Source organism: Bombus vancouverensis, chromosome 15, assembly GCF_051014615.1.
Source record: "Bombus vancouverensis nearcticus chromosome 15, iyBomVanc1_principal, whole genome shotgun sequence".
Classification (NCBI taxonomy): Eukaryota; Metazoa; Arthropoda; class Insecta; order Hymenoptera; family Apidae; genus Bombus; species Bombus vancouverensis.
In genome coordinates, this window is record NC_134925.1 from 7,866,520 (window position 1) to 7,890,884 (window position 24,365).

At 31.3% G+C, this 24,365-nt stretch overlaps 2 protein-coding genes across 11 annotated transcripts in view; both read right to left on the bottom strand.

Moving 5' to 3' along the window:
- Positions 1–6,319: 6,319 nt before the first annotated feature.
- Positions 6,320–9,111, bottom strand: LOC117157353 (farnesol dehydrogenase-like). Its single transcript, XM_033335358.2, has 7 exons — positions 8,954–9,111; positions 8,510–8,617; positions 8,266–8,419; positions 7,732–7,944; positions 7,148–7,398; positions 6,858–7,004; positions 6,320–6,721 (listed from the first exon to the last, which is right to left on the bottom strand). Exons 3-7 carry the CDS (start codon positions 8,351–8,353, stop codon positions 6,680–6,682), a joined length of 741 nt encoding a protein of 246 aa, XP_033191249.1. The 5' UTR covers positions 8,354–8,419; positions 8,510–8,617; positions 8,954–9,111; the 3' UTR covers positions 6,320–6,679.
- Positions 9,112–9,615: 504 nt separating this feature from the next.
- Rab3-GEF (Rab3 GDP-GTP exchange factor) overlaps positions 9,616–24,365 on the bottom strand; it is a 42,735-nt gene continuing 27,985 nt past the window's right edge. For 6 of the 10 annotated variants that reach the window (XM_076625099.1, XM_076625100.1, XM_076625103.1 and 3 more), the window contains 3 exons: positions 16,842–16,914; positions 16,547–16,593; positions 11,094–15,955 (listed from right to left, as the gene is read on the bottom strand). In XM_076625099.1, coding sequence (XP_076481214.1) covers positions 15,578–15,955; positions 16,547–16,593; positions 16,842–16,914 — 498 coding nt within the window. In that variant the 3' untranslated portion in view covers positions 11,094–15,577. Of the gene's footprint in view, positions 15,956–16,276; positions 16,384–16,546; positions 16,594–16,841; positions 16,915–18,373; positions 18,500–24,365 lie in introns of those variants that run through there. The other 4 variants (XM_076625101.1, XM_033335355.2, XM_076625104.1 and 1 more) reach the window with 4 other exon arrangements.

Consider the following 24,365-nt stretch of genomic DNA (forward strand, 5'->3'; position numbering starts at 1 on the left):
GAGCATACAATTGCAGATACGATTTTAATTTTGTGCAAAGAAAATACATTAATGTGAATGTTTTTTTTTTTAAATACGTGCTATGTGTTTACTATAATACAATCAAGGATACTGATAAAAGGAGATACAGGTATCTTCTTCGAGAGTAACGTTTTCAAAATATTGCATCAGATGAGTATTTTTAATATCGCTTCATTCTGTTTCATTAATTTATTAGCCGTCTCCGTAATTTATTAGCCTCGAAATAATACTTCCAAATCATTGAAATATTCTAAGTTTACCTTTCTTTAAAATTCTTTTAAAATATATTCATATAACAATATTTCTTAAGAAAATTGCATAAGGATTTTCAAGGATCGCGGTAGCTTCCGAGTTGGTGCAAATCGATCGATGACACTTTCGATATCTCTATCGTTATACAAAGTTTGATATAGATCTGCATTTAGTTCGCGAACAAATCGCATACTATCAGCTGCAATTTCACAGCTTCGTTTCTTTCGCTTATTCTGTTTATTCTCGATCTGAAATAGGGCACGAGCTTTATAAAGAAGGATACGACCACGCTGTAAGCGTAATTCTTGCAATGGTATTTTATCTTCCTCGAGTATTTGAAGCGCTTGCGTAGTTATATCTATAGCCTGATTCGAATGTCCCTTATTTACCGCCATTTCTGCTTTATCGTTTAGAATATCGATTATTCGTTTTGTCAGATCAATCGTCTTTTGAGATACCGGATACTCCATCTCGCGTATCTTTTCGCGGCATTTTAAGTATGACTTCAGTGCTGTATCGATATCCTTATTTTTCAGAAAGTAATCGCCTAATAATATATACGGCTCCGCATAGTGCTTGGCTAGGTTACTTTTATATACAATTCGTACTGCTGCGTCGAGTTTATCGTCCAACATGCATTGCATCGCCATATCGTATCTATAAATGGAGTGTTCGAAAGTTTTTAACGTTATTTTGATACGGATAGATGTTCGATAGACTAGCGAGTTTGAATTCTACTTCCGATTGAGAGAACGTTGTATCGTTACGCACTGCGTGTTCTAATTTTTAAAAGTGTAAAATGTAAATTTAATGTGAAATATCTGTGATGATTTTTGGTAACAAGTGATTTGGATGGAGTTTTAAGGTAAATTGAAGAATAATACAATTAATATACTTTTGGTGAAAAAGAGATATGTCATAAGGTTATAAAATTTTTCAGGTTTGGAAGTGGACAGTACTGATTTGAAGTTTTGGTTTCCAAAACAGGATTTTGAGAAGATTTAAGGCGCTGAAACGTCTTCTTTTACAGTTACAGGTTAATTTTTATCGATCTAGTAATTACTATCAATATAGTAAAAACAGAAAGATATTTCCACTTTAGTATGACTTTATACTGGTAAAAAGTTCTCTTGCACAGTTAAAATAATGTTATTAATAAAACCTTACGAGTTATAAAGTAAATTCTTTTGTATAACAGTAATAAATTTTGCAATAAAACGAAAAAGTTTTTATTTGTTTATAGTAATTTTAAACGAGTTACAAGCAATCTAGTTGTTTTATTAGATGTAAAATAGTAAAATTGTGCAAAAAAATCTGTAACTCATTTTGCCATTTATTAATAGATTAAATACTATTAGTTAGTAATCTATCGTGAAAGAGAACCTAAAGTGTCAGCTAAAGTAGGTAAATCGATGTATTCATTTAATTGCTTCAAAAATGTTTTAATTTATGATCGAGTGGCGGATTCAGAGATATCGGTACGGATCGATCGCGCCCCCCTCCCCCCCAAGAGTAATAATATATACGAATATTATATTACATTTTGAAAAACTTTTTAGATATACAGGTATAATTAATGTGAATTCAATTATTTAGGCTATAATATCAAATAGAGATATTCAAATATAAATTACAAGGAAATTTAAAAAAATGTTCAAAAATGTACTTATGTAGAAAAGTACATTATGTAAAAATGAATTTCGTGCCTCTTCCAAAACATCCCTCCTCCAAGAAAGGCCTCTGGATCCGTCACTGTTATGATCTCACTAATTTTATATTCTTTCCGTCAAGAATATGCATATGTTTTATTAATATTGATATATTCTATCATTAATGTATATTAATATATACTATTATCGTATTTTATTTTTACCGTATTAAGTACCATTGTTTGATCAACTGATTCCTCGCTTCGCTAATAGAAATTTTTCCCATGAGCGATTTTTCTTTGTCTACTGTCGGTTCCATTAATTTGTAGAAATTGTCGCTGAGACTTTGTAACCAAAAATTTGCTTCTTCGAAACGACCAGATAATCGCAAGACTATCGCTTTCAGTAAATTGAATCCTGGATTGTATGGATTACAATCTAGTGCTTTTTCGACTATAATTAAAGCTTTGTCATAACAATTGTACATGCACCATATGACGGTATATGCTGATAATGTGTGACCAGTACTAAATACCACCTGTGTATGTACGTGATACAATAAATATATAAAATATATAATATATAACTTATAAGTCAATTTATAAAACATACAACAAAGAGGATATAAGTAATGGAATGTTTTTTAGTATATTAGTTTTTATAGTTTTCTATTATATTTTTTTATTTAGAATGATGTACAAGATCATTCTCAAAATTTGATCGATGAACAATTAAATAGAATAATATTTTTACTCCTTTTTAAACGATGGAAAGTTACGCTGATTAATATAATTAACACTAAATTATTGTAAATGAAGAAACTTATATATTGTGTTGTGGACAGGTAAGATATAATAACAGATACTTTACAGAAACATTACTTACTACACAAATCAGAGACACAAAAAGGATTTGCACGATTCTAAAAAGAAGAATAAATTATTATATTATTACATCATAAATATTATGATCTTTTTAAACATTATAAACATATATATACATAACAAACATAACAGTTCTATTACTTTTATATATCGAATGAATCAGTTAGTGTGAATTATTGGAAACGATTTCACCGGGATCATGGAGGATCTGGCAGCCGGCTGTGCAAGTTGCGGTCATGCGGCTGTGGTCGCGGAGGAATTAGCGCGATTTGCGGTCTCCGTTCACGCTGCTTATTTTTCCGTGGAACTCGGAGGTGCGGTTAGACACGAACTCTACCACGGGTTTAAATCTTCGGATCATCAGCAGTCGTGAAGTCACTTCCGTGCGACCAAGTCCTCCTACCCTCCTTTGTCAACCTCATTTCTCATCTCAATTCAAGAAATTAAGAAAAGAAGCAAGAACAGAGAAAGGAAGAAAAAGAAGAGGATCAGGAAATTTTTTGGTTTTAATAATTGTCGTTTTTAGAAGTATTACGACCTTTTTTCAAAGAAAACTTTGTTTTAATAAAGATCGCGAAAATTGTTTGTGAAGCAAAGAAGAAAAGAAGAGAGAAAAAAGGAAAGAAATGGAAATAGTGGAAACATCAAAAGGTAAACCACTGGTCCTCTACAAGGGCTACCAATTTCGTCAGTACAGATGCAACGGTGAGGTAATAACGTGGCTATGTTTAAACGAAAAGACGTCCAGGTGTAAAGGTCGAATGGCCACAAGAAATGGGGAAATTTTGAAATTCATTGAACACACGTGTAAGCCTGACCTAGCTAAGTGTGAGGTGAAGAAGCACGTGGCTATAGCGCGGAAGAGAGCAAAAGAGGAAGTGCTGCCGATCGCTCAGATATACAAGGAAGAAGTGGGACAACTAGTGAATAGGGGATACGAATTTATTACCAATGTTCCGACTTATTCGTCGGTAAAAAGCTCCTTATATAGGCTGAGGCGTGGTAAGCGTGACGAGGACGAGTCAAATGATAGTAAACGAATAGTATTAACGAAGGAATAGTATTTTTCTAAGAATAATAGATATCCGAAGAATAATATTCTACAATCGCACAGGATCAGAGGATTTTATTGCTAATAGAATCAAATAAAAAATTGTGATCATTAGAGTATTACAAATATTCTTGAAAATTGGAAGGGAACTGAAATTTAATGTAATTCCAATGGACTAGATATAATTGTTCACTAATCTAACAAAAATTCATAAAGGTATTTAATATAAACAATATAAAAAAAAGAAGAGAAAAAAAGAAGAGAAAAAAAAGAAGAGAAAAAAAAGAAAAAGAAGTTGAACAATCTATGGCGTTTAAACTGTCTGTATATACATATATACATTGTGTTCATTAGCTTGGTATATGTATAATATGTACATTAATTAATGATTGCTTGTATCTTTTGTAATTTGAGAAATAAATGTATCGTAGATAATTGAGTGACTATCAATAATTTTAGTGATTGTAATTAATTTAGATGTGTGTTTACATGTTATCTTTATATCAGGTACATTCCATTACTTTTATCTTAGAATTGTTTAATTCATATCATCTTTATATCATTATATATTCATAATTAACTTAATTTAATATTAAGAAGATGCGAACTTGTAACAATTCTTTAGCTTTCTCATTATTCTTATCAAGATTTAAAGCTTTTAGAAGCATGTGTCTAGCAATTCCCATTTGCTTTAAACTAATTTTATATTTTGCGTGCACGGCCAGCAAATTGGATGCCCTTATAGAATCGGTATTCAATATAAATTTGTTCCAATATTTCCGAAATATATCGTATTTGTGCAACTTAGGTGTGATATCTAATAATTTATCCTGTTTTGACACACGTAATATTAATATGCGAAAAAATTAATAACAATAGGGAATAGGATCGTATACTTGTATCTCTGTCATATCCATTTCGCATAACTTAAGCAGGTAGACTTGTTCATAATCGCCTAGAGCTTCTACTAATAAATTATTTTCGCTATACCAGTCTCCTCTTTTCATGTAGGCATCCATTAATTCCTTATTGTATATAGTTTTCATTCCTTCTTTCGATAGTGTATGATCGAATCTGACCATTGACCTGGCATCTTCGTAGCTTTTGATGGCTTTCGTCCATTTTCCTTAAATCGAACAATTTTCGGTAATATTCGCGGCTTTAGTGTGTATTAGGGCATTTCTTTAAAGACATCTTTGCCTTGATAAAAGTTGTAAAGTAATTTTTCCGTACTATTCGCGATTTTTGGGGTCGAAAATGAATTTTTATTTAATAAAACGCTAGGAATCACACTTTTAGTTTCAAAAAGAGAGAAGGAAAATAGGAAAGAGAAATTCTTAGAGTAAGTAGCCCCTAAAAGGTAGCCTTCATAAAAAATTCCAATTTTTAAACAAGTTTTTTAAACAAATCTTTACAAGTTACGAGAAATTCCGCAGAATAACTAATTTAACTGCTGGTTTTTATTAATTATGCATCAACAATGAAAACGATAGATACACATATAAAAATTCAATTGCAAGAAAGAAATTAAATTTATATTTATTATATTATAATTTCAAAAACCTTCAAGTAAATGTATATCTCCTTTCAGGGCATAAAATGCGTGAAAATTCGGGTTGTAAAACAATCCTTTGCTGATTAAGCGATTGACTTTCTTTAATTCTTCCCCTTTCTGCATAAGATTACTCGCTTCCTTGAACAAACGTTTCGCGCTCCGTATTTCCTGTCTTTTGGTAAGCGGCTTGTGATAGCTCCATAATTCTCGTAACTACTTCAATTATACATACATTTATAAACTTAGTATATTATTATAAACGTAGTATATTATCTATTCTATTCATCAAATTTTCAAATTTTCGTAAAAATTTTCTGTTCACGAAAAATTTTCATCTATATTAATTTTATATATGTATATTTTGTAACGTTAAGTAAATATATACGTAATATTCATAGTAAGAGTTCTCAACTTGTGTTTTATTTGAATTTTTAAGGTATCCTAGGATGCTATCGATAAAATTTATGATTTCGCAATAAGATTAGTTTTCTATACAATTTTCGGCTGATAGTTTAAAATATATGTATGGAAATTTTATCTTTGAATAAAATTCCTTTATTTAAAATAAAGATTCGTCCCACTTTGATGGCCTCTCTAAAAGGGTTCTTATAACGTTTCTCCGGTGGTGCAAAAGCTTTCTTCTTTTCGGCAAGCTGAAATATCTCCATTTTGAGGGAACGTCGTTCGCAATTTCCAGACACTTAAATACAATACATGACACATAGGTTATATCATAATATCAATTGTTTTCATTGGAAATAGGCGGGGAAAGAGAACTGGGGTACATAGAAGAATAGATAAAAGGCGTATCTCTATGAACTTCGCCATCTGACGTATAGACGTATCTCTTTTTTAAATATTGAAAATGTTCTCAATGATTGAGAATTGAAAAAAATAATTCAAACAATTTCTTAACAAGAATAGTTAAATTTATTTTCAGAATAAAGGTTGGGAAAGTTTCATTTCAGTTTAAGCTTGAAATATTAGCATCAGCGTTGAAGAATTTTTTTTGCATTATATAGTAGTATATATAGTAGTACTAAAATACTAAGGTGTTAGAATTTGTTAAGCGGAACATGAATTTCAATCAACAACAAAATTGTCATCTACATATGTGTTAGAGAAGTTTCGATTAATAATATAATAAATTCTGTTCTCACTAAACGTTGTTATTTCTGTAACAATTATTTACGCCATAATCATTGTAACGAATAACTGAATAACTCTAACAATAGTGCAACTAATCCTGAATTGTATCTCATGTTCACTACCAAGACTCGCCTAAAGGTCGCAGAACGATATCTTGAACCTGGAAATACAATTTAAGAACAATATGAATTTTAATATACATTATACCCATAAAATAAATTGAAGATGAAGAATGCAAGATTTTTAAATAAGCATTTATTTTCAAGAAGATCGATTTCGAGTAATGATTTACTCACGACAACATGTGGAGCACATGTTAAAATGTATATTGCAGCTGAAGCGACGTCTTCAGGGTCCAATGTAGGGAACGATGCTAATGCTTCCTCGGAATACGTACTATAGGATACCATTAATTCCGTGCCCACTAATCCTGGACTAATTCCCTAGAATTTGTAGCAAAAAGGAAATTAAGATATCCCGAATGTTTCTGGAAATTTCTGTTTTATTATTGCGATCATTTATAATTTTATTTTTCTGTGATATTCTTTTATATTTTATTATTTATATAGAATAATTGGTAACCAACCGTGACCCTAATTTGGGTTCCTGTGAGTTCGTGTCGCAAAGTCTGTGCCAGAGCAGTGATGGCTCTCTTTGAAGCTGGATAAACAGAGAATCCAGGTATAAAAGGCACTCTTTCACCCGCGAGGCTGTTCACGTTTATAATGACACCCTCTCCCCCTGCTTCTCGCATCATACGAATTGCTTCTTTAGTGCAGAGGCACAATCCAAAAACGTTCACGTCGAAAACTGTATGCCAATCTTCTAGATTTCCATCTGTAGATTTAACGAAGCTATCAATTCGTTAATTAACAAATAATAATAATTAGGAAATTTTATTATTTTTGGAATATTGCTGATCGAAATATTCTACGCCTACATGTTGATTTACACTTAATATTCATAATTATGGTTTGAATAGATTTACATAGCTATTTTTAAATAGATAAAAAATTCCAAATTTGATACCGAAATTTCGAAACTTAAATTGAGTATGCCACAAGAACTTTGAAGAAGACTTGTTCAGGGACATAGAATTCTTAAATTCCATTTCTCGATTCATATCTAAATTGACTACGATATCGAATACATTCAAGTTTAAGGAATTACCTATAAGAGAAGATTCTTTGGTCATTCCAGCATTGTTGACCAACACGCTAGCAGGCCCAAGATTTTCTTGCACCCATGCGAAAGCAGAGATCACGCTTTCTTCCTTCGATACGTCGCACTCGACGGCGTGTAGTTTCCCTGAACACTCCTCCAATCCTTGCTCCAGTTCCTTTATCTTCTCTACTCTTCTGGCAAGGCCAGCCACCACCATACCTTATAGAAGTCAATTTATTAATTTCCAAACAATAATTTTCTTTTAATTTATGATTAGCTTTCGATTTATTTAATTTAGATTAGATTTTATCTTGATGTTTTAGATTAGTTTATTTTACATTCCTAATGATTAGTTCTTCAATTCTCTCAAGTCTCTAATCTCCGCATAAAAGTGCTAAAAATTTCATTTGTTCTCCTTTCTTCGAACCTAGGATTAAACGTGAAACGTATCGTTTACCAAAGGAATTTTGTAAGCATTTTCCGAAATTGTTCAAATATAATTATTTAATAATAATGATAAAAAGAACTGTCGAAGCTTACCATGACTGACTAATTGCTTGACGATCGCAGCCCCGATTCCAGCACTCGCGCCCGTAACCACGGCCACCTTTCCTGCCCATCTGTCCATCCTCGCTATTTCACCTACAGATCGCGACTGTTCGACGCAGCTCCAGTAATAAGATCGCTTATAAGTCTAGAAACCGATAGGTAAAAAGTAACGGCGGCTAAAAATCAATTGCGACTGGTTCAGCAGGAAATCCGATAGTCTCGTGGTAAACCATACCTAGCCTTCGGCTCGATATGTCCTCGGCAATTAATGTTGTTTGCGAGATTTCTGACATCCTGTCTGCGATCTATATTTCCATACACATACGATCTCCTCCTACTTATTCTTATAGAATAATGTAATTTCATTAATGATATAAACATAATATAATACAAATAATAATACAAATATTGAAACACAGAGAATATTTAGATAGAAGGCGTCAAGCTTTTATTTATTGAGAAAATCTGGTTTTAATAGTTTTAGTATACTCCTAAGTTCTAGTAGGGGACATTTTAGTCAAAAAATGTTTCATGTCTTTAACCACCAAATCTATCTTTAACGTTGTTCCTTTTCGATTCGACAATTCTATAATTTCAGTTATCACCAACAAAAATAACACTAAAAATGAATATTTTTTTTATCCTTCTTAGTTAAAAAGAATATGGATTACTTAATTACATTTTCCGAAATTTTTCTTCAGTTTTTGATAGATGAATCTTTTTCTTTAAAAAACTAAACTTGAGGTTTTGCGAATTAGATTTTAGGTCGGAGAATTAGACTTTATTGAAGATATTTGGTCGAAGCGACCGTGATGAACTTCTTTGCTCGACTGCAGTTACGGTGAGCTGCGCACTATACGATTAGGTGCGTACATATAGAACGTTAATTGAGAAGCCCTTGTCATCTGTTTGTCATTGCGCTTCTGTGGTACATAATGGTATAACAGTATGTTCGTTATTTACTTATTGTAAGAATATACCAATGGTGATCAGATGGGAAAATTTTTGTTAGTTGTTAACGTGTAATTACATTATCGTATATGTGTTATATTATGTAATTGTCTTCAAGTTAGTATGCCTTATTTGCAAAGTGTATAAGGAAGTAGTTCGTTAGCGAATTAAGGCTAATGAGCGACGCGCTTTAGATTGCGAAATCAATTATCCTGTCGCTTGAAACATCCATTGTACTATTGGAGCACTAATTTAGAAAAAAAGAAAGGAAATATTAGAACGTATTATTTGGTATCCTTTAATAATTTCCGTAACACGAAAATTACTTATGAATTCTTGTTTAAAAAGTTAATACGATAAATTACCATAGGTTCTGAATTAAACACGTGCTTCGCTTCAAATCTACAAGTTATTTATTGATATAAGGCGCCTACATTACTGAGTACTATACATTTGAAACTTTGTATCGCATCCGCTCCCGATCGAAGCTCTAATAAAACACTTTTCTGCTTTTTTTTCCATTTCATTATTATAATTATTATTGTTAGTATTCGTTCTCGTTCGCCTGTTATTAAATTCGTCACGTATCGTTGTGACAATGATGAATACACGATTCCTTCGAGTATAATGGTCAAATATATTGTAATTTATTATTGTTAAGCAGCTGCAGCATGAAAATGAATAATTAGAAATATACGATGAATTGTTTTTAATGCAATATATTTCAATTACTAGAAAATACGGAAATTGATTCTAAAACCGTTTAAGAATCGATATAGAAACAGAAAAATAACGATTTCAGAATTAATATAAAAACTCTGAATAGGATAGGAATTTTAGTTCTCGTAACAGTTATTCATGAAACATAAAAAATCGATATTAGCTATACTCAGAAATCGTGAATCTTATATTTTACAAGAAAAAAGGAATCATGCTTTTTACAAGTTTTACAAAGAATTTTACAAATAGAGCTAATCTGTGTCAATTTTTGTTCAAATTCAAACTTTTGTTCATGATCGTATATTCATTTTCGTTTAATCGTAACACGTACAAACGACACGATTCGTTATTTATCGTAGTTTATCAATTAATTGTGAAATTAGATTAAATTTGTTTATTGAATTGTTCTCTGTTTATAAGGTACGTTGAACATTATAGAGAACATGTCTTTTTAATAACAAGTTATTCTCTAATTGGTTATATGTGTATAATTGTGTTCCACGATGAAATAAAACACAGTCTGATATTAACTCAGAGCTCGGTTTTACAAGATAAACGTATCGTATGGGTCAGAAGTATAAAAATACTTCTCTGAAGATTCATTGATACGCGTCTTTATGCTAACTTTCCAATAATATTTATCAATAAAATTTTGATCAAAATGGAATTGTGTTCGAGGTTTAAAAATACGAATTGAAACGTGTTTAAAGAAAAGAACAAAAAATGGAGGATTATGAAAGTAATTAAATAATGTCTATCTTAATTTCCTAAATCGTTCGATAGAATTTTTAATTACAAAACTTTCCAAAATTTCATGAATTATTGGATTAATATATATATATATATATATATCTGTTTTGTAAAATGAATCAATTTTTCTGAAACTTCCAAGACATCAAGATTTTTCAAAATCCTAATATCTTTTAGAAATTTTCAAACTTTGTCTTTGCACGCTAAACCTTCGGAAGTATTTCTAGGCTTTTGATATTTTTTTCATCTTTTCACTAAATTTTTATGTTTCTTATCAAACTCACCGTTTCAAATAATAATAATAATCATAATTAATTTTATTGAAAAGGCTAATCACGTGCGGAGAGAACAATGGAGGAATAGAATGCTCGTGGGTTTCCTCTTACATACGAGATATGTGAAATTTTATTTTTTTATTTTCTTGTTTGCAGGGGAACACGTTGAGTTTCAGCCGTATCGATTCGACAACACGGTCTATCTACGAAATGTAAGTACATGTATGTAATTTGAAGCTTCATTTTTTTGATTGCATCTTCCGTTGCACGCACATCACCAGAAACAATAATTAAACTTAAACGTAGGATTGATTTACAAAATTTAAGATCACAGATACGAGATATAATAACTTGAAGGGGTGATACATATCGTAAAGTTTCACTTGTTATGTATGAAAAATGATGTGCAGTTCTGAATATAAGTTTGAGATTACATTTAACATCGAATTTATTTTTAGATGAAGTGTAGAAACAAATGTGTTTATTTATAATTATCAATTATCTGAGAGCAGGATAATTCTTCGGTAATCGTCTTAAGTTATTAAAGTCTGTAAGTAGCGAAACAAGTATTAATAAGCAATTGAACCTCTTATATGAAATTTGTATCATTTAAAATTTAATTTGCTATTGCATCGAAGATATTCGGAAACGTTCAAATTTTCGAATTACCACGCTAAATCATTAATCTCAAATCTTTGCTTTTTATCTTTTGTATTCCTTTCTCAACTTTTCGCTGTCGTACACTAAGCACGAAAGAAACGAATCTAAAGCCTAAATTAAAAAGTTAATCTCAAACTTACGATCAGTGCTTACGGCCAAGCTTACAACAAAATCGTAAATTAACGTTGCATACAAATTATTATTTTACACGATAAATGTTCAGAAATGCGACGTTTCATTATCTCGTATACTTACGGCTGTTCTTTCCTTTTATTCGCTATGATAATCTTGATAAATCGAAAAATTGATCGTAGTATGCATTTTTAATTTTAATGAATTCGAATAAAATAAGGAGATAAATCGACGCTCGTATTCGACGCTTCGACATTCATTACAAATATACATTAACCTTTACATTATTTAGTATCCATACTAAAATATATACGTAATTAACTTGTTACATTAGCACGACCGACTCATTCCTTTCTTACTTCGCGTTAATTATCATGAGGTAAAGTATGCAAATAGTCAGCCTTGGAGATTTAAAGCCCGTTAGTTTAGAGAATATGTTATACGTCTGTTTAACCACTATACTCATCGCTTCTTTACACATTTTTCTTCTTTTATTGCAACTTTAGGGAGAGAGCATATAATTGATCCTGAAATTTGCAACGTAGAATTAAGGAATATTTTTTTTTTTGGTCAACATCTTCAAGAATTAATCCTTAATTAATTTAATCCTCAAATTATTTTAAGGATTGTAAAATGATTGTTGTTAAATAGTGTAAACATTCTTGAAATATTGGGAAATTTTATATTTTAACTTTCTCGCATTTGAGAATTTTTTATTTTTATATTTTCAATTTTAGGAATTTCAAGTTTTAATTGTTTTAAGTTTGGAAGTTTTGACTTTTAGACAATAGAAAAACTTCAACTATTTTTTTGCAAGAAATTAGCATAATATCAGCTAACTTTAACTAACTTTATCTATGAATTTTGAGAATTTGTAATTTCCTCGATTTTAAATTTCTTTTAAATAAAATTACTAGCCAAGCTCAAAGAATTCACGTGATTTCAAATTTCAAGATCAACGTGGAGCACGAATCTCTTTTTCTAATCCCTTTGTCTCCTCCAGACCGACCATTCGTCGACTAGAAAACAATAATTATTCCTCACACCTATTACGACTCCGACTAAAATCCTAAAAAAGAAAAGAGAAAGTCTGAATAAAATCGTTCATCTCTTTTAACGGCGTTAACGAGTCAAAATGTCTTAAAACAGATCTTGCAACAACAACGATACAATTAGTTGAAATGAATGCATGATTATGTATAGAGAGGGAGAGACGGCTATTGTATCGATCCTATCCGAGATTATACATAATACTCTTTTGGGCTATTTCATGCGGCCATATGAAATTAAATAACTTCATCTTCACCTTCTTTCATCTTCATTTTTCTCCATCAAATTAGATGATCACAGTTACAGTCTGTTTCGATGTATTTTATACAAAATTGTTCCACCGATTATACGAATATTAGTTCTTCCTCTACTTTTTTTATTCTTTTTATTTCTTTTTTTTTTCTCTTCTCTATCTCATTTATTGTATCTCAGAATTGCTTTACGTGCTATTCATAGAAAACACCGCCAAGAAAGACCACGCCATTGATTATACGCGGACCTTCTTCGAAGCATCGAAGGATAGTTTAACGGCGGTATAAGTAGATTTCTTTCACGAACGACTAATATATTTTTATCGTTGCTGGGAGAAATTTAACGAAGTCGTATACGATTATGATTTCTTGCTTTACCGCAATCCGTCAAAATAATCGTCACCACAATATTCGCGAGATAAAACTTAATACGAGGATTTATATTTATATATATATATATATGTCTTTAAATATTTCACTTCCAATTTGTATATCACTCTGGATAATTTTTAAAATACAGGATGTATATTTTATGAAGTTCCTGTTCCCTTAAAAATTTCTTAAATTTTTCTCTTCAATGCCCGCAATAAAATGTATCTTGCTATAGTTGCTGTTTTCATACCTCGTTATATTTCCTCCAGCAACTACGCAAGCTTTATTACTTCATGTCTCTACACGTGCACACAATGGACATATCAAAGAATGAAACTATTAGAGAGATATATTCCTTTTCTCTTATAAGTCTTCCTTACGATCCATAGTAAGAGGATCAAAGAACATGTAAATCGCCCAGTACGATCTTCTATTTGTTCATTTAAATACCACTCGAATCCATACTTCCGAATGTACAATAACCATTGTTACTCTATTACGTTGCTGTTACTATTATTATTATTATTATCATCATTATTATTATTATTATTGTTATTGTTATCATCATCATTATCATCATCACCGTCGTCGTCGTCGTCATCATCATCATCATCACCATCATCATCATCATCATCATCATCATCATCATCAACATCATTTTGCTTCGAATCGTCAATCGATAATTTTTCAAGTTCTTCCACCGAGAACTGTTGAAAAAATGCTTCGCAATTCATTTTAATCATTTTACACCCAAGACTCCCGCTTTGTAAATAATTATCACGATTGTGTTCAGTTAATCAGCCAATTTCTCAATGTTGTTTTTCTTTTCACTTTTTGATTCACGAATTATTTTTTATGAAACACTTAACACGTTGACTGTCATAGAAATTACCACTGGATTTGAATATATTTTTATTTAAGACACCAAACTCTATGAAGAATTTCGTAGAATAATTCTCAATTTTCCAACTGAAAAGATATATCCTTAGAACGCAATGAACAATCTAAACTGAAATTAATAAAAAGGATAGATTTCGATCTGATAAATAATTTTCGAAGTAAATATTCATAAATACCATTCGAGGTTACAAAGTTCGGAGTTCTGTAATTCTTTAAAAGAATTTGAAACCAAATTACAACTTAATTTCACTATATCATATTTTACATTGAAAATTATTCTTGTTAAATAATCGACTTAGCTAGTTCGTTAGGCAACGTGTTGTCGTTTTAACCCTCCAGTCTGATTCCAGTCTCAAAATACCCTCGTTCGATTCCATCGACTACTTTTCTCGAATAGAATACGAAACAGGTTTTCCACATTTAGAGGAAACTTAGAGCTGACTCTCTGAGAATGATCGGAGGATGATATACCGCTGTTTGAGCGGCGCGTGCAACGATTACCAATTTTTTATAGTCAGAGATCAAAGTTGAAATGAAACGATTTTTGAGAATTTGAAAATTAAAGATTCTTTAGATTAGACTTTTTAGATTAGATTTTTCTGCTCGTTTCGATCCATTTGCATCGGAGGCGTATGTAATAGCGTGTATAGCGTTCCCTTTGGAATTGAGATTAGGATGACGCAGGAATTTATATATTTCAAGAACAAATAATTGGTCCATTTTTATTGAAATGCTTGCGAATCATTTGTCATCGGATAGAGAATCACAAATACTCGGTGAATATTCCAATACAAACATTCGCAAACATTTGTAAACTTTTGCAAACATCTGAAATAGATTACATTTCTTTTTTCGTTCTCGAATTATTCAAGTAAATAATCTAATGACTAATTCTCTATATGAAATCCTAGACTTTCTTTCAAATTGCCAAAGTTCAGATTTCACATTTTCTATTCGCTGTTCTTCCCCATAAAACTCGTCAAATTTCATTACGATCAGCCATTAGTGCCGTTCGAAAAAATTTTCCTAGGTGCTATTAATTTTGTATTACTTCAATAAATTTTATCATACCTAAGAATCCGTATAATTTACTCATTATCATTTGGAAGGTCTATTCTTTTAAATTCCTTAACGATGCAAATGGATTAAGGTTGAAACGAGTGTTTACACCCAAGGTAGGCAAGCGTAGGGGGCACATTTATTGTAATTATGCACAAATGGGAGCGAGTGTCTGCCTCTGTGTCAGTGATGCTTAGGAAAAGAATCGAGGTGCGCGTTTCTATGGCCTTGATTAGGTTGGCCGACATTGCTACCTGAATGTTGTTGAGTTTGAGGCTGTTGCTGTTGTTGTTGACGTTGCTGCTGATACTGTGCACGTTGTTGTGTTTGTTGGTGTTGTTGATATTGTTGCTTCTGCTGTGGTTGCTGACGTTGCTGTGACTGAGGTTGTTGACGTTGTGGTTGTTGTTGGTGCTGTTGTGGTTGCTGTTGCTGTTGCTGGGGCTGGGGCTGGGATTGACGCGGGGGCTGCTGCTGTTGGTTCTGTTGTTGCTTTCTTTGCTCCAACCCAACGGCCAAGTAAGAGAACACACAGAGGACCGAGTAACAGATTTGACCTGCCTGTAATTTTGCATATGAAATTTTTGTCAGGGATTATTCATTGCATCATTCAGTACTTTATTAGGCATGTGTGTTTTATTCTTATCTATTTTGGAAGATTTGACAATTTTTGTAAATATATGCTTTTTAATCTTTTGCACTTTTAACTTATGATTAAGAAACAAGAATTTTATTTAATAAGATGATATAGGAAAAAACGAAGATGAATTATGATGGGCAGCGATTATTATAAGCTTATCGAAGCGAAAAAAGAACAAAATCTAAAATAAGCAACGGAGAATTACATGTGGAAAACGAAAAATAAAAAAATGGTAATTAAACCTTCATGCATTGTCGTTTTCGGGGTCGGCTTGAACCTCAGACGAGAGTTCATATAACGTAAAGGCAACGGAGAATACCCTGTGGATGCAGTGGCACAGTTCATTGGTCTGTTACATAATATACAAAAGAAAATATTTTAAAATATTTAATCATTACGATGAATAATATGATAAGAGAATACTAGATGTACGGGAGATACATATATAGTAACAAGCAATTAAAGAAAAATTATTTTAAAAAACTCGTATCATTAGAACTTAATCTACTTACCATTTGAGACTTATATTTACGTTGAATTACTTGTCTAGTTTTAGGATCTGAAAAGTAAAAAATATCAACATTAAACATTCGAAATTGAAGGGGAATATTAAAAAATTTATTAACAAAAAATATAACAAATATACTTTTATATAGGAGTATACGATAAGAAAAATCCTATACTCCTATATATAATCTTTTATGTAAAAGTGGTATAAAACAATATTCTTTTTATATAAAACTATTTTGTAAATCTTTTAGAATAATTATTTCCTTTTTTATATTTTCTTTATAAGAAGTTACTCACTGAATTCTTCCAATACAAAGATCCCATCCTTCTGAGTAAAGCACTTGCGGATATGATCGAGTCTTACAAAAAACTGCAAATAATACGATCGTCTTGCATTAGTCGAGATCGGAAACGAAATAATTTCGCGGTCTACTCTTACATGCACACTTGTGATTGGATCCTCTATGGCTTTATATGCCCCGGACAATATAAAACCGTGTGTGCCAACAACATTTCGGAAAAAAAGGCGTGAAAAACTCGTTCGAGTAAAATAATGCTCAATTCGATAATGGGATAAAGCTCTGAATCGTCGATTGTCTTGTACTATCATATCGGCTAATATGCATCACAGTGCATCTTTTTAAGCAGGTCTTTTCGGGCAAAGAAATTTCTCTCCAATCTTTATTTTGCATTTTAGTTTCGGGAAAATTTTTGGAGGATACCGCTTCGTTTTATCTTTGACAAAAATGTCTAATTATAGTCTATTCTATTTCTAAAAAATGTTCGAAATTATTATACCTTATTTCCCTTCCAAGGAAATTTCCAATGATTTTTCTTTCTTACTTTGGGAAGAAAATTAGAGGAATTTGAAAAATGTATAATAGCATTCTATTTTAATTTCCAAAGATATTTTATCCTACTCTTCCAAAAATTTTCATTCTACTGGACTCTGAATTATACTTTTCTTCTTTTCATTTCATTTATTTCTTTTTATCCTGTTGCAATTTTTAGGAATTTCCGATTTTCTTTGTTGTATCGTATTAACTATTCGATTTACAGAGATATTTCTTCCCCAACGGTACCAAACTTCATTGTTCCATCCATCAACAATGAAACTTGGCACTGTCTTAATCTGAATCTTTCTTTATTCCTTTTATCTCAATTCCGTACATCATTAAACACACATCAAAGAGAAAAGTTTACGGTACAAGTAAACTGTTCAAGTACGCTCTTTTAAAACAATGGTTCTCGTTAGCTCCTTTCTGTCACCGAACTTTTCTCCGAACATAAGTGTCTCGATAACGTCTACTTGTGTGACTGGTTTCAAATGAACCATCTTTGGAACTCATGCACGTTCAGGTATACTCGAATCAAAATTTTTCTATAAAATCGTTCAATTTTTTATTCGTATTTAGATAGAAAGAAATACTATTCTTGTAACCCGTTTTAAATTTCTAGAAAGATTTTCTTTCATATTTGCTCAGCAATAAATTCTCCAAAATAAGACGTCGACACAGATTTCTTTCACGTACCAAATATTCTAACGAGTACTATACTTTCGATAATGTGTATTCTACGCATTTTAGTTTCTTGAAATTTCCCATAAACTCGCAATGATTCACGATCTATCGATCATTTTAGAAAACACATATTAATTCAATTACTCGTCATTATACTATATCAATTTAAAAGTTTCTCGTTCTTTTCAAAAACGTTCTCCTCTTCCTCGAAACGTATTTCTTACGGAACTCTTTCTGATTCGTGTATAACAAAAACGATCGTATCGACTAGCATGCAGGGATTAACTAGCACGATAAAGCTGCACACACCATGCATCATTTTCTCCGCTAATTAAAAGCCAAGTCATCCATTTAGCGGCTCGAGTTCGATAAAGGAAGCGGGCCTGAAAAAGCTGGATAATCGCGAGTATTGGCCGCGGCTGGTCGCATTTCCTACTGTAACAAGGCGCACAAAAGAAGCGAGATTACATTGGGTGAACAGTGAAAAAACGGTTCAAAACTTTGAAGCAGAAATATCACAGAGAGCAGCGTCTAATTAATCGTACAGCGAATTTTTAATATTTTTTGTAAAAAATATTTCTTTTTTTCTTTTAAGAAGTTCAGCGGCAGGCAGGCAACTCTGGAGATGGCCTAAACTTATCAAAAAATGTATAAATGTCATCGAGATTGCTCGGCGTCGATAAATCTGCTATATATGTGCAACTGGTATTGGTATATCTAAAATGCACGAGATATTGGGATTTGGCCCGGTTGATTCTTCCTTTTTTTTTTTATTTTTGGGTTCTTTTTTTTGTTCAATGATGCACAGTTAGGATGCGATCGATCAATAGATCGATCGGTCAGTGTGATCGCGAGTGATGGTGTTTAGAAGGGTAGTTTTATTGTGTCTGAGATCCACAGGATCGAAACATCGTGTACAGCGGTAGCATGCTGTAGAACAGTGCTTTTCAAACTTATTATATCGTTATATAATTTCTTCGGTATAAGCGTCGACTAAAGTCAATAATAAATACATATACGCAATCACTGTTATACTCGCGACGGTTATGTACAATGTATTAATACAAAATATATTCCATACAATGGACAAGCGTTGTACTGGAGAACCCAGTTTTCAAAAATTCTATAATTTAGTAGAAAATAGAGAAAACGGAACATCTGTCATGTTTGACGATGTTAATAACTTCGAATCTTTATTATAATCATGTTTTAATGATCTCTGTATTTTTATTGTATTCTAAGAATATTATTTAGTGTATCTTGTGGTAAGGAGTTTATTATATTCGGAAGAATATTAAAGAAGTCTGTAGATTACAAAATTAATCGAATAAGTTTTGCTTACAAAGTTGAATATTCTGCATTTTATCTCTGTTGATTTAAAATATTTTTGAAAAATTATCGAGTAGATTGGCACATCTGCAAAGACTTGCGGATTAATGGAAAAGCTTTACTCGCTTTGATTTTTTGTTTATATAGGGTGTTAAGGAATTGAGAAATAAATTGATTACTAGTGTTATCGAGGTTTAAAGAACACTGTTATAGATGTATGTATGTAATGATGTGTGTATGTGTATGGAGGTCGAAGAAGGTGTTGTGTCGGGCTATTTTCGAGTTGCTTTTCTCACGAATTGTGATAATTTCATTCATCAAATCAGACATCACTATATAGCACGATACCATTGCTCTACTACATAACTGGCAACGTGAGAGTGGTTTTAATAGATGGTTCTGCAAAAGCGGGCGACTTTTTTCTATCGTACATATATCGAGAACTACTCATTCATGCAGTGCATTCAAATTTCCCTAGAGACGTACATAAACATTCATCTCTATTATTCGTCCCTAACGAAAAGTAGCCTTTCGATTAAAAAAGAAAACAAATGATGATACGTAATTTCAACGATAACTGTCCTGTTGATAATGTTTTATGTTATTCCCTTTCTTTCTTTTCTCTGTTAATAGTTGTGTCTGTCACCCGGTTTTGCGCGAAAATTAAAAAATCCATGAAAAATAAATTTTTTGGCGCTACGAGTATTACTACATGATTTTGTTACTATAATAGTTCAACATATGCTTCTACGGCCGTACTCCGAAATCTTTTTATTACTTGTTTAGAATGTGTTTTCATAGGTGGGTACGAAATGAATTTTTGAAATCGAGTTGCGATTTTTCACTTTCGATTATATAACGATTATTTTATAATTAATGATTTACTTCTGATACTTTATCATTTCTTTGCTTTGTTATTTACTACACACCCTATTTATTTATTCATTTTGTGAATTATATAATTTGAATATTCGTCTACATAATATTTGCAAATATAAATATTTACTGCTGTCAATTATAATTATCGCAGCAATAACTGTATCAAATGTAATAAACTAAAAATACTTCTGCAAATATCTGGAACAGTTTAAAGTGCAATAAGTTCCTCATTCATTATCAGTTTCTTCGGAGGCGTGAAAAATATCATACGACTTTAATTTACGAGGATTAAATAAATAAATTAATAAATTAAGGAAATACGCATATCCGTATAGAATGTAGATAATGTTTAATTACCACAGATTGACCTTGAGGTTGACGCAACACGATTTCAAAAGCACTTCACGGATCCCCTTCTCAGAACCTAATTATCATTATTATGCTCCAACTACGCGTTTATTGAATTAATACACCGTCACGATCGTTTCCCTCTTCTTCTTCTGATTTATCTTCGCCAATTCCAGTAGCAAGGTCCTCTTACACAATGATTTACTAATTAAGAGTATTAATGGATTGACAAATGGCTAGTCTTATTAGATATTGGAGTTTTGTCATACAAGCAGATCCTTTTCAATTTTATAACTTTATGATCTTGCAATTTTCCAATTTATTTGTAATTTATAAAATTCCGTTTTGCAATTCTGTTTGGTTTATCGTTAAACTTCTTACTGTTATGCAAGAGAATTTATTAATAATGTTAATTTGTATCATTTCACTGCTAATAATTAGTTAAATGAAATGTACCAGAAATAGTATAAATTCGTTCCTCTTGTCTATACTTCGGTAAATTTCGATATACACGATGTACCACAATTTATGGCAAAAGTGGGATACTGAATATTCTATGATTCAATTTTAATCAAAATTTCAGAATAACATTTTATCATACGAAGCTTCCGAACAATATTATTGTCAAAATCAATGGAGACATATCACATAATTACTTTGTTACTAAAAATTATTAGTATCATGTGCATTCCTTTCATTCGAGACAATAATATCACACTATATACAAAAACTATTATAACTGTTGTATATAAAAAGAGATATGCAATTAACAATGTATATTGCCGAATTAATTTTGAATATAATTTTGCCTAGAAAAGGTGAAGCTTTATAAGAAAAATTTATTTTATCATTTAGATCTATTTTGAATCATAGTAACGTCGGTACCACATTTGTACCACAATTTTCAATTCATTCTGAATGCATTTACATGAATGCAAAACATACTGGCGCATAGAGAACAAATACTGGATGGCTTTAATATACGGAGTGTCCCATGACATATGGGACAAGACGTAGAAGGCTATATAGTGAAAAATAATATACATAATATGTATGTATATATATAGTTGCATTGAGTGCACCAAAACATTGCTCTACAGGTTGCACTAAACACTACTCACAAATAATATTCTCATCTAAGGACAATCTGGTTGGACTCAAATATTGAAATGCAGCAGACACTGTTCTGCATAATTCTGTATATTGTATACATTTATATAGATATATAAATTATGAAACTTATATAAATATATAAACACATATCGTATACATATGTATGCTTTATAGATAATATATATCATATAGGGAACATATAAATATATAAGTATGTATATATATGTACTTTCTATGTGTAATATATATACATACATAGATGTGTGTATGTCACAGCTAACACCGATCGATGGGAGGAAAACAGTAAGGTAGACAGAGCAAATCAGTTAAATTTAAATGCATTGGTTAAGAGTGTAGTAATAGTAATAGTAATAGTAGTAGTAGTAGTATAGTAAGTAGTAGTAGTAGTAGTAGTAGTAGTAGTAGTAGTAGTAGTAATACTAGTAGTAGTAGTAGTAGTAGTAGTAGTAGTAGTAGTAGTAGTAGTAGTAGTAGTAGTAGTAGTAGTAGTAGTAGTATAGTAGTAGTAGTAGTAGTAGTAGTATTAGTAGTAGTAGTAGTAGTACTAGTAGTAGTACGTAGGTAGTAGTAAGTAGTAGATAATAGTATATATGGTTAATAATAATAATACGGCTAAAAGTAATGGTGAGATAAAGAAGCATTTCCGGAACACGGCCAACACTGATTATAATTAATATACTGAGTTCATATAACAAACAGTGATTTAATTTGATTAGTACCTCGAAATCCTGTGTATGCCCAGCCCAGGGGCAATGTCGACGGACAGGACAAGAAAACAGAAAACAGAAAAACAGAAAATTAAATTTCTGCCAACAATCAATTAATTATAATAGAGTCCACTCAATTAGAATATTAAAAAAGTTGATTATTATCTCAGGGCTCAGTTGTATACGATGATAATACAGCTATGAGATTATTACCTAATACGTCATGGCCAATTTTTAAAAAAATCAGCGGTGATTGTTCATTGTTCAAGGACCATCTCAAAAGTTCCCCAAGCTGAGAAAAGTCTATCGATGATCATTCACATATTTCATGTGTACTAATTTCCGAAATATCATTATCGAGATGCGATCATTGACGAACGTTTCATCATATTTGCGTTACACTTTCCTCCTTTGCAATTAAATTCTTTTGATATGTCGTAAACAATCGTTATAATTATTTTTTTCTTTATTATAATTGATTAACTCTTTGTTGTTTTTATTAATTTATTCGTTCTTCTTTTTCCTTTCCCGTTTATTGCGAATAGACTTTCCTCACGTATGACCACGACAAATAATGATAGAAACAAAAACAAATTGTTAGACTTAATAGAGAAAAATATAATGGCATCCAACATTCAATACAAATTATGATAGATGTATATATATATAAGAATAGTATATATATATATATATAATCAAAGACAAGTTTCTATAGATTTTTTAACCCTTATCACCTATATGAATGTATATGTATGATAAATGTATATATAATATGATTATAATACAGATAAAAGAGAGACTGCAGCTGCACATCGAGCTCCATGCAAGAAAACACTGATTAACGCTTGAACGAAAATATTACCCAACAAAATGACCGATAATTTATATATACGTGTAAATATGTTGTATATATATCAAAGTACCCCTGTCAGTATGTAAAATACAATTACCACATAATAAATGTTAAATACCCAAGTGTATATATAAATATATATATAGAAATAAACAGATATAATGTATAATAAATATCAATATAATATTCAGTGAGATAGATAGAATATCATGATAACCAGAGTGTCAGGGGCTGCTCGTCCTGTGTGAAGAATTATTTTCTTTGCTTTTTTACGATTTTCTTTTTTAATAGAGTGTATGAGTATGTTATCGTATGAATATATGATTAATTAGTAGGTTTTTGTTATTTTTAACCCTTTGTACTCCACTCGTGTCGATGTAGCGATATTCATAATGGGAACGTTGGTTCTTAAATTACTCTCACCGATAAAATATGGAAAAGGGAAGAGATATTATACTTCCTTTCGAAATTTATGATTTCGGATAATTTTACTGTAAAAATGTTCAGTTTGCTATGTTTTATGATTATATTAGGCAAAATTTCGGAGTGCAAAGGGTCAACGCATTGCCGACCACGTGAATTATGCTTGACTATAATATAGTCACTATATGATGGTTATCACGCGATACTATCTTCGAACTCACATGTTAACAATTATGAGATTCATAACAAAGGCAGATCTTGTCAAATCTTTCGACCTTTTAAATAATCTACCATCGTAATCATTAGAAATGGGATTCAATAAATGATGGAGCCAATACTATAAAATATGATCTAACATAAATGAAATACAACAGATCTAACAGAAGTAATACATGTACTTAATGCTTATGATTTGTTATAGGATGAAAAATCTTTTAATGTATTAAAACAATCTTTGTCAAAATTATATTTCACCAGAATAGCCTTTATGTCTTTGTTTTATGTCTTTAAACGATTTATGCCAAGAATATTAATATTTCTAATATTCCATTGTTTGCTCTTTTAATCTGCCTTTTTAATAATTCATAATTTAGTTGAAGATGTAATTATTTTGCGATACCTTGAGTAA

Excerpts from the sequence above, each read along its gene's own strand:
- LOC117157353 (XM_033335358.2), bottom strand. The coding sequence starts at position 8,353 with ATGGACAGATGGGCAGGAAAGGTGGCCGTGGTTACGGGCGCGAGTGCT. Across the intron at positions 7,399-7,731 it reads CAAAGAATCTTCTCTTATAG|ATGGAAATCTAGAAGATTGG; the intron begins GTAATTCCTTAA and ends TTAAATCTACAG. Across the intron at positions 6,722-6,857 it reads CATGTGCTCCACATGTTGTC|GTTCAAGATATCGTTCTGCG; the intron begins GTGAGTAAATCA and ends TTGTATTTCCAG.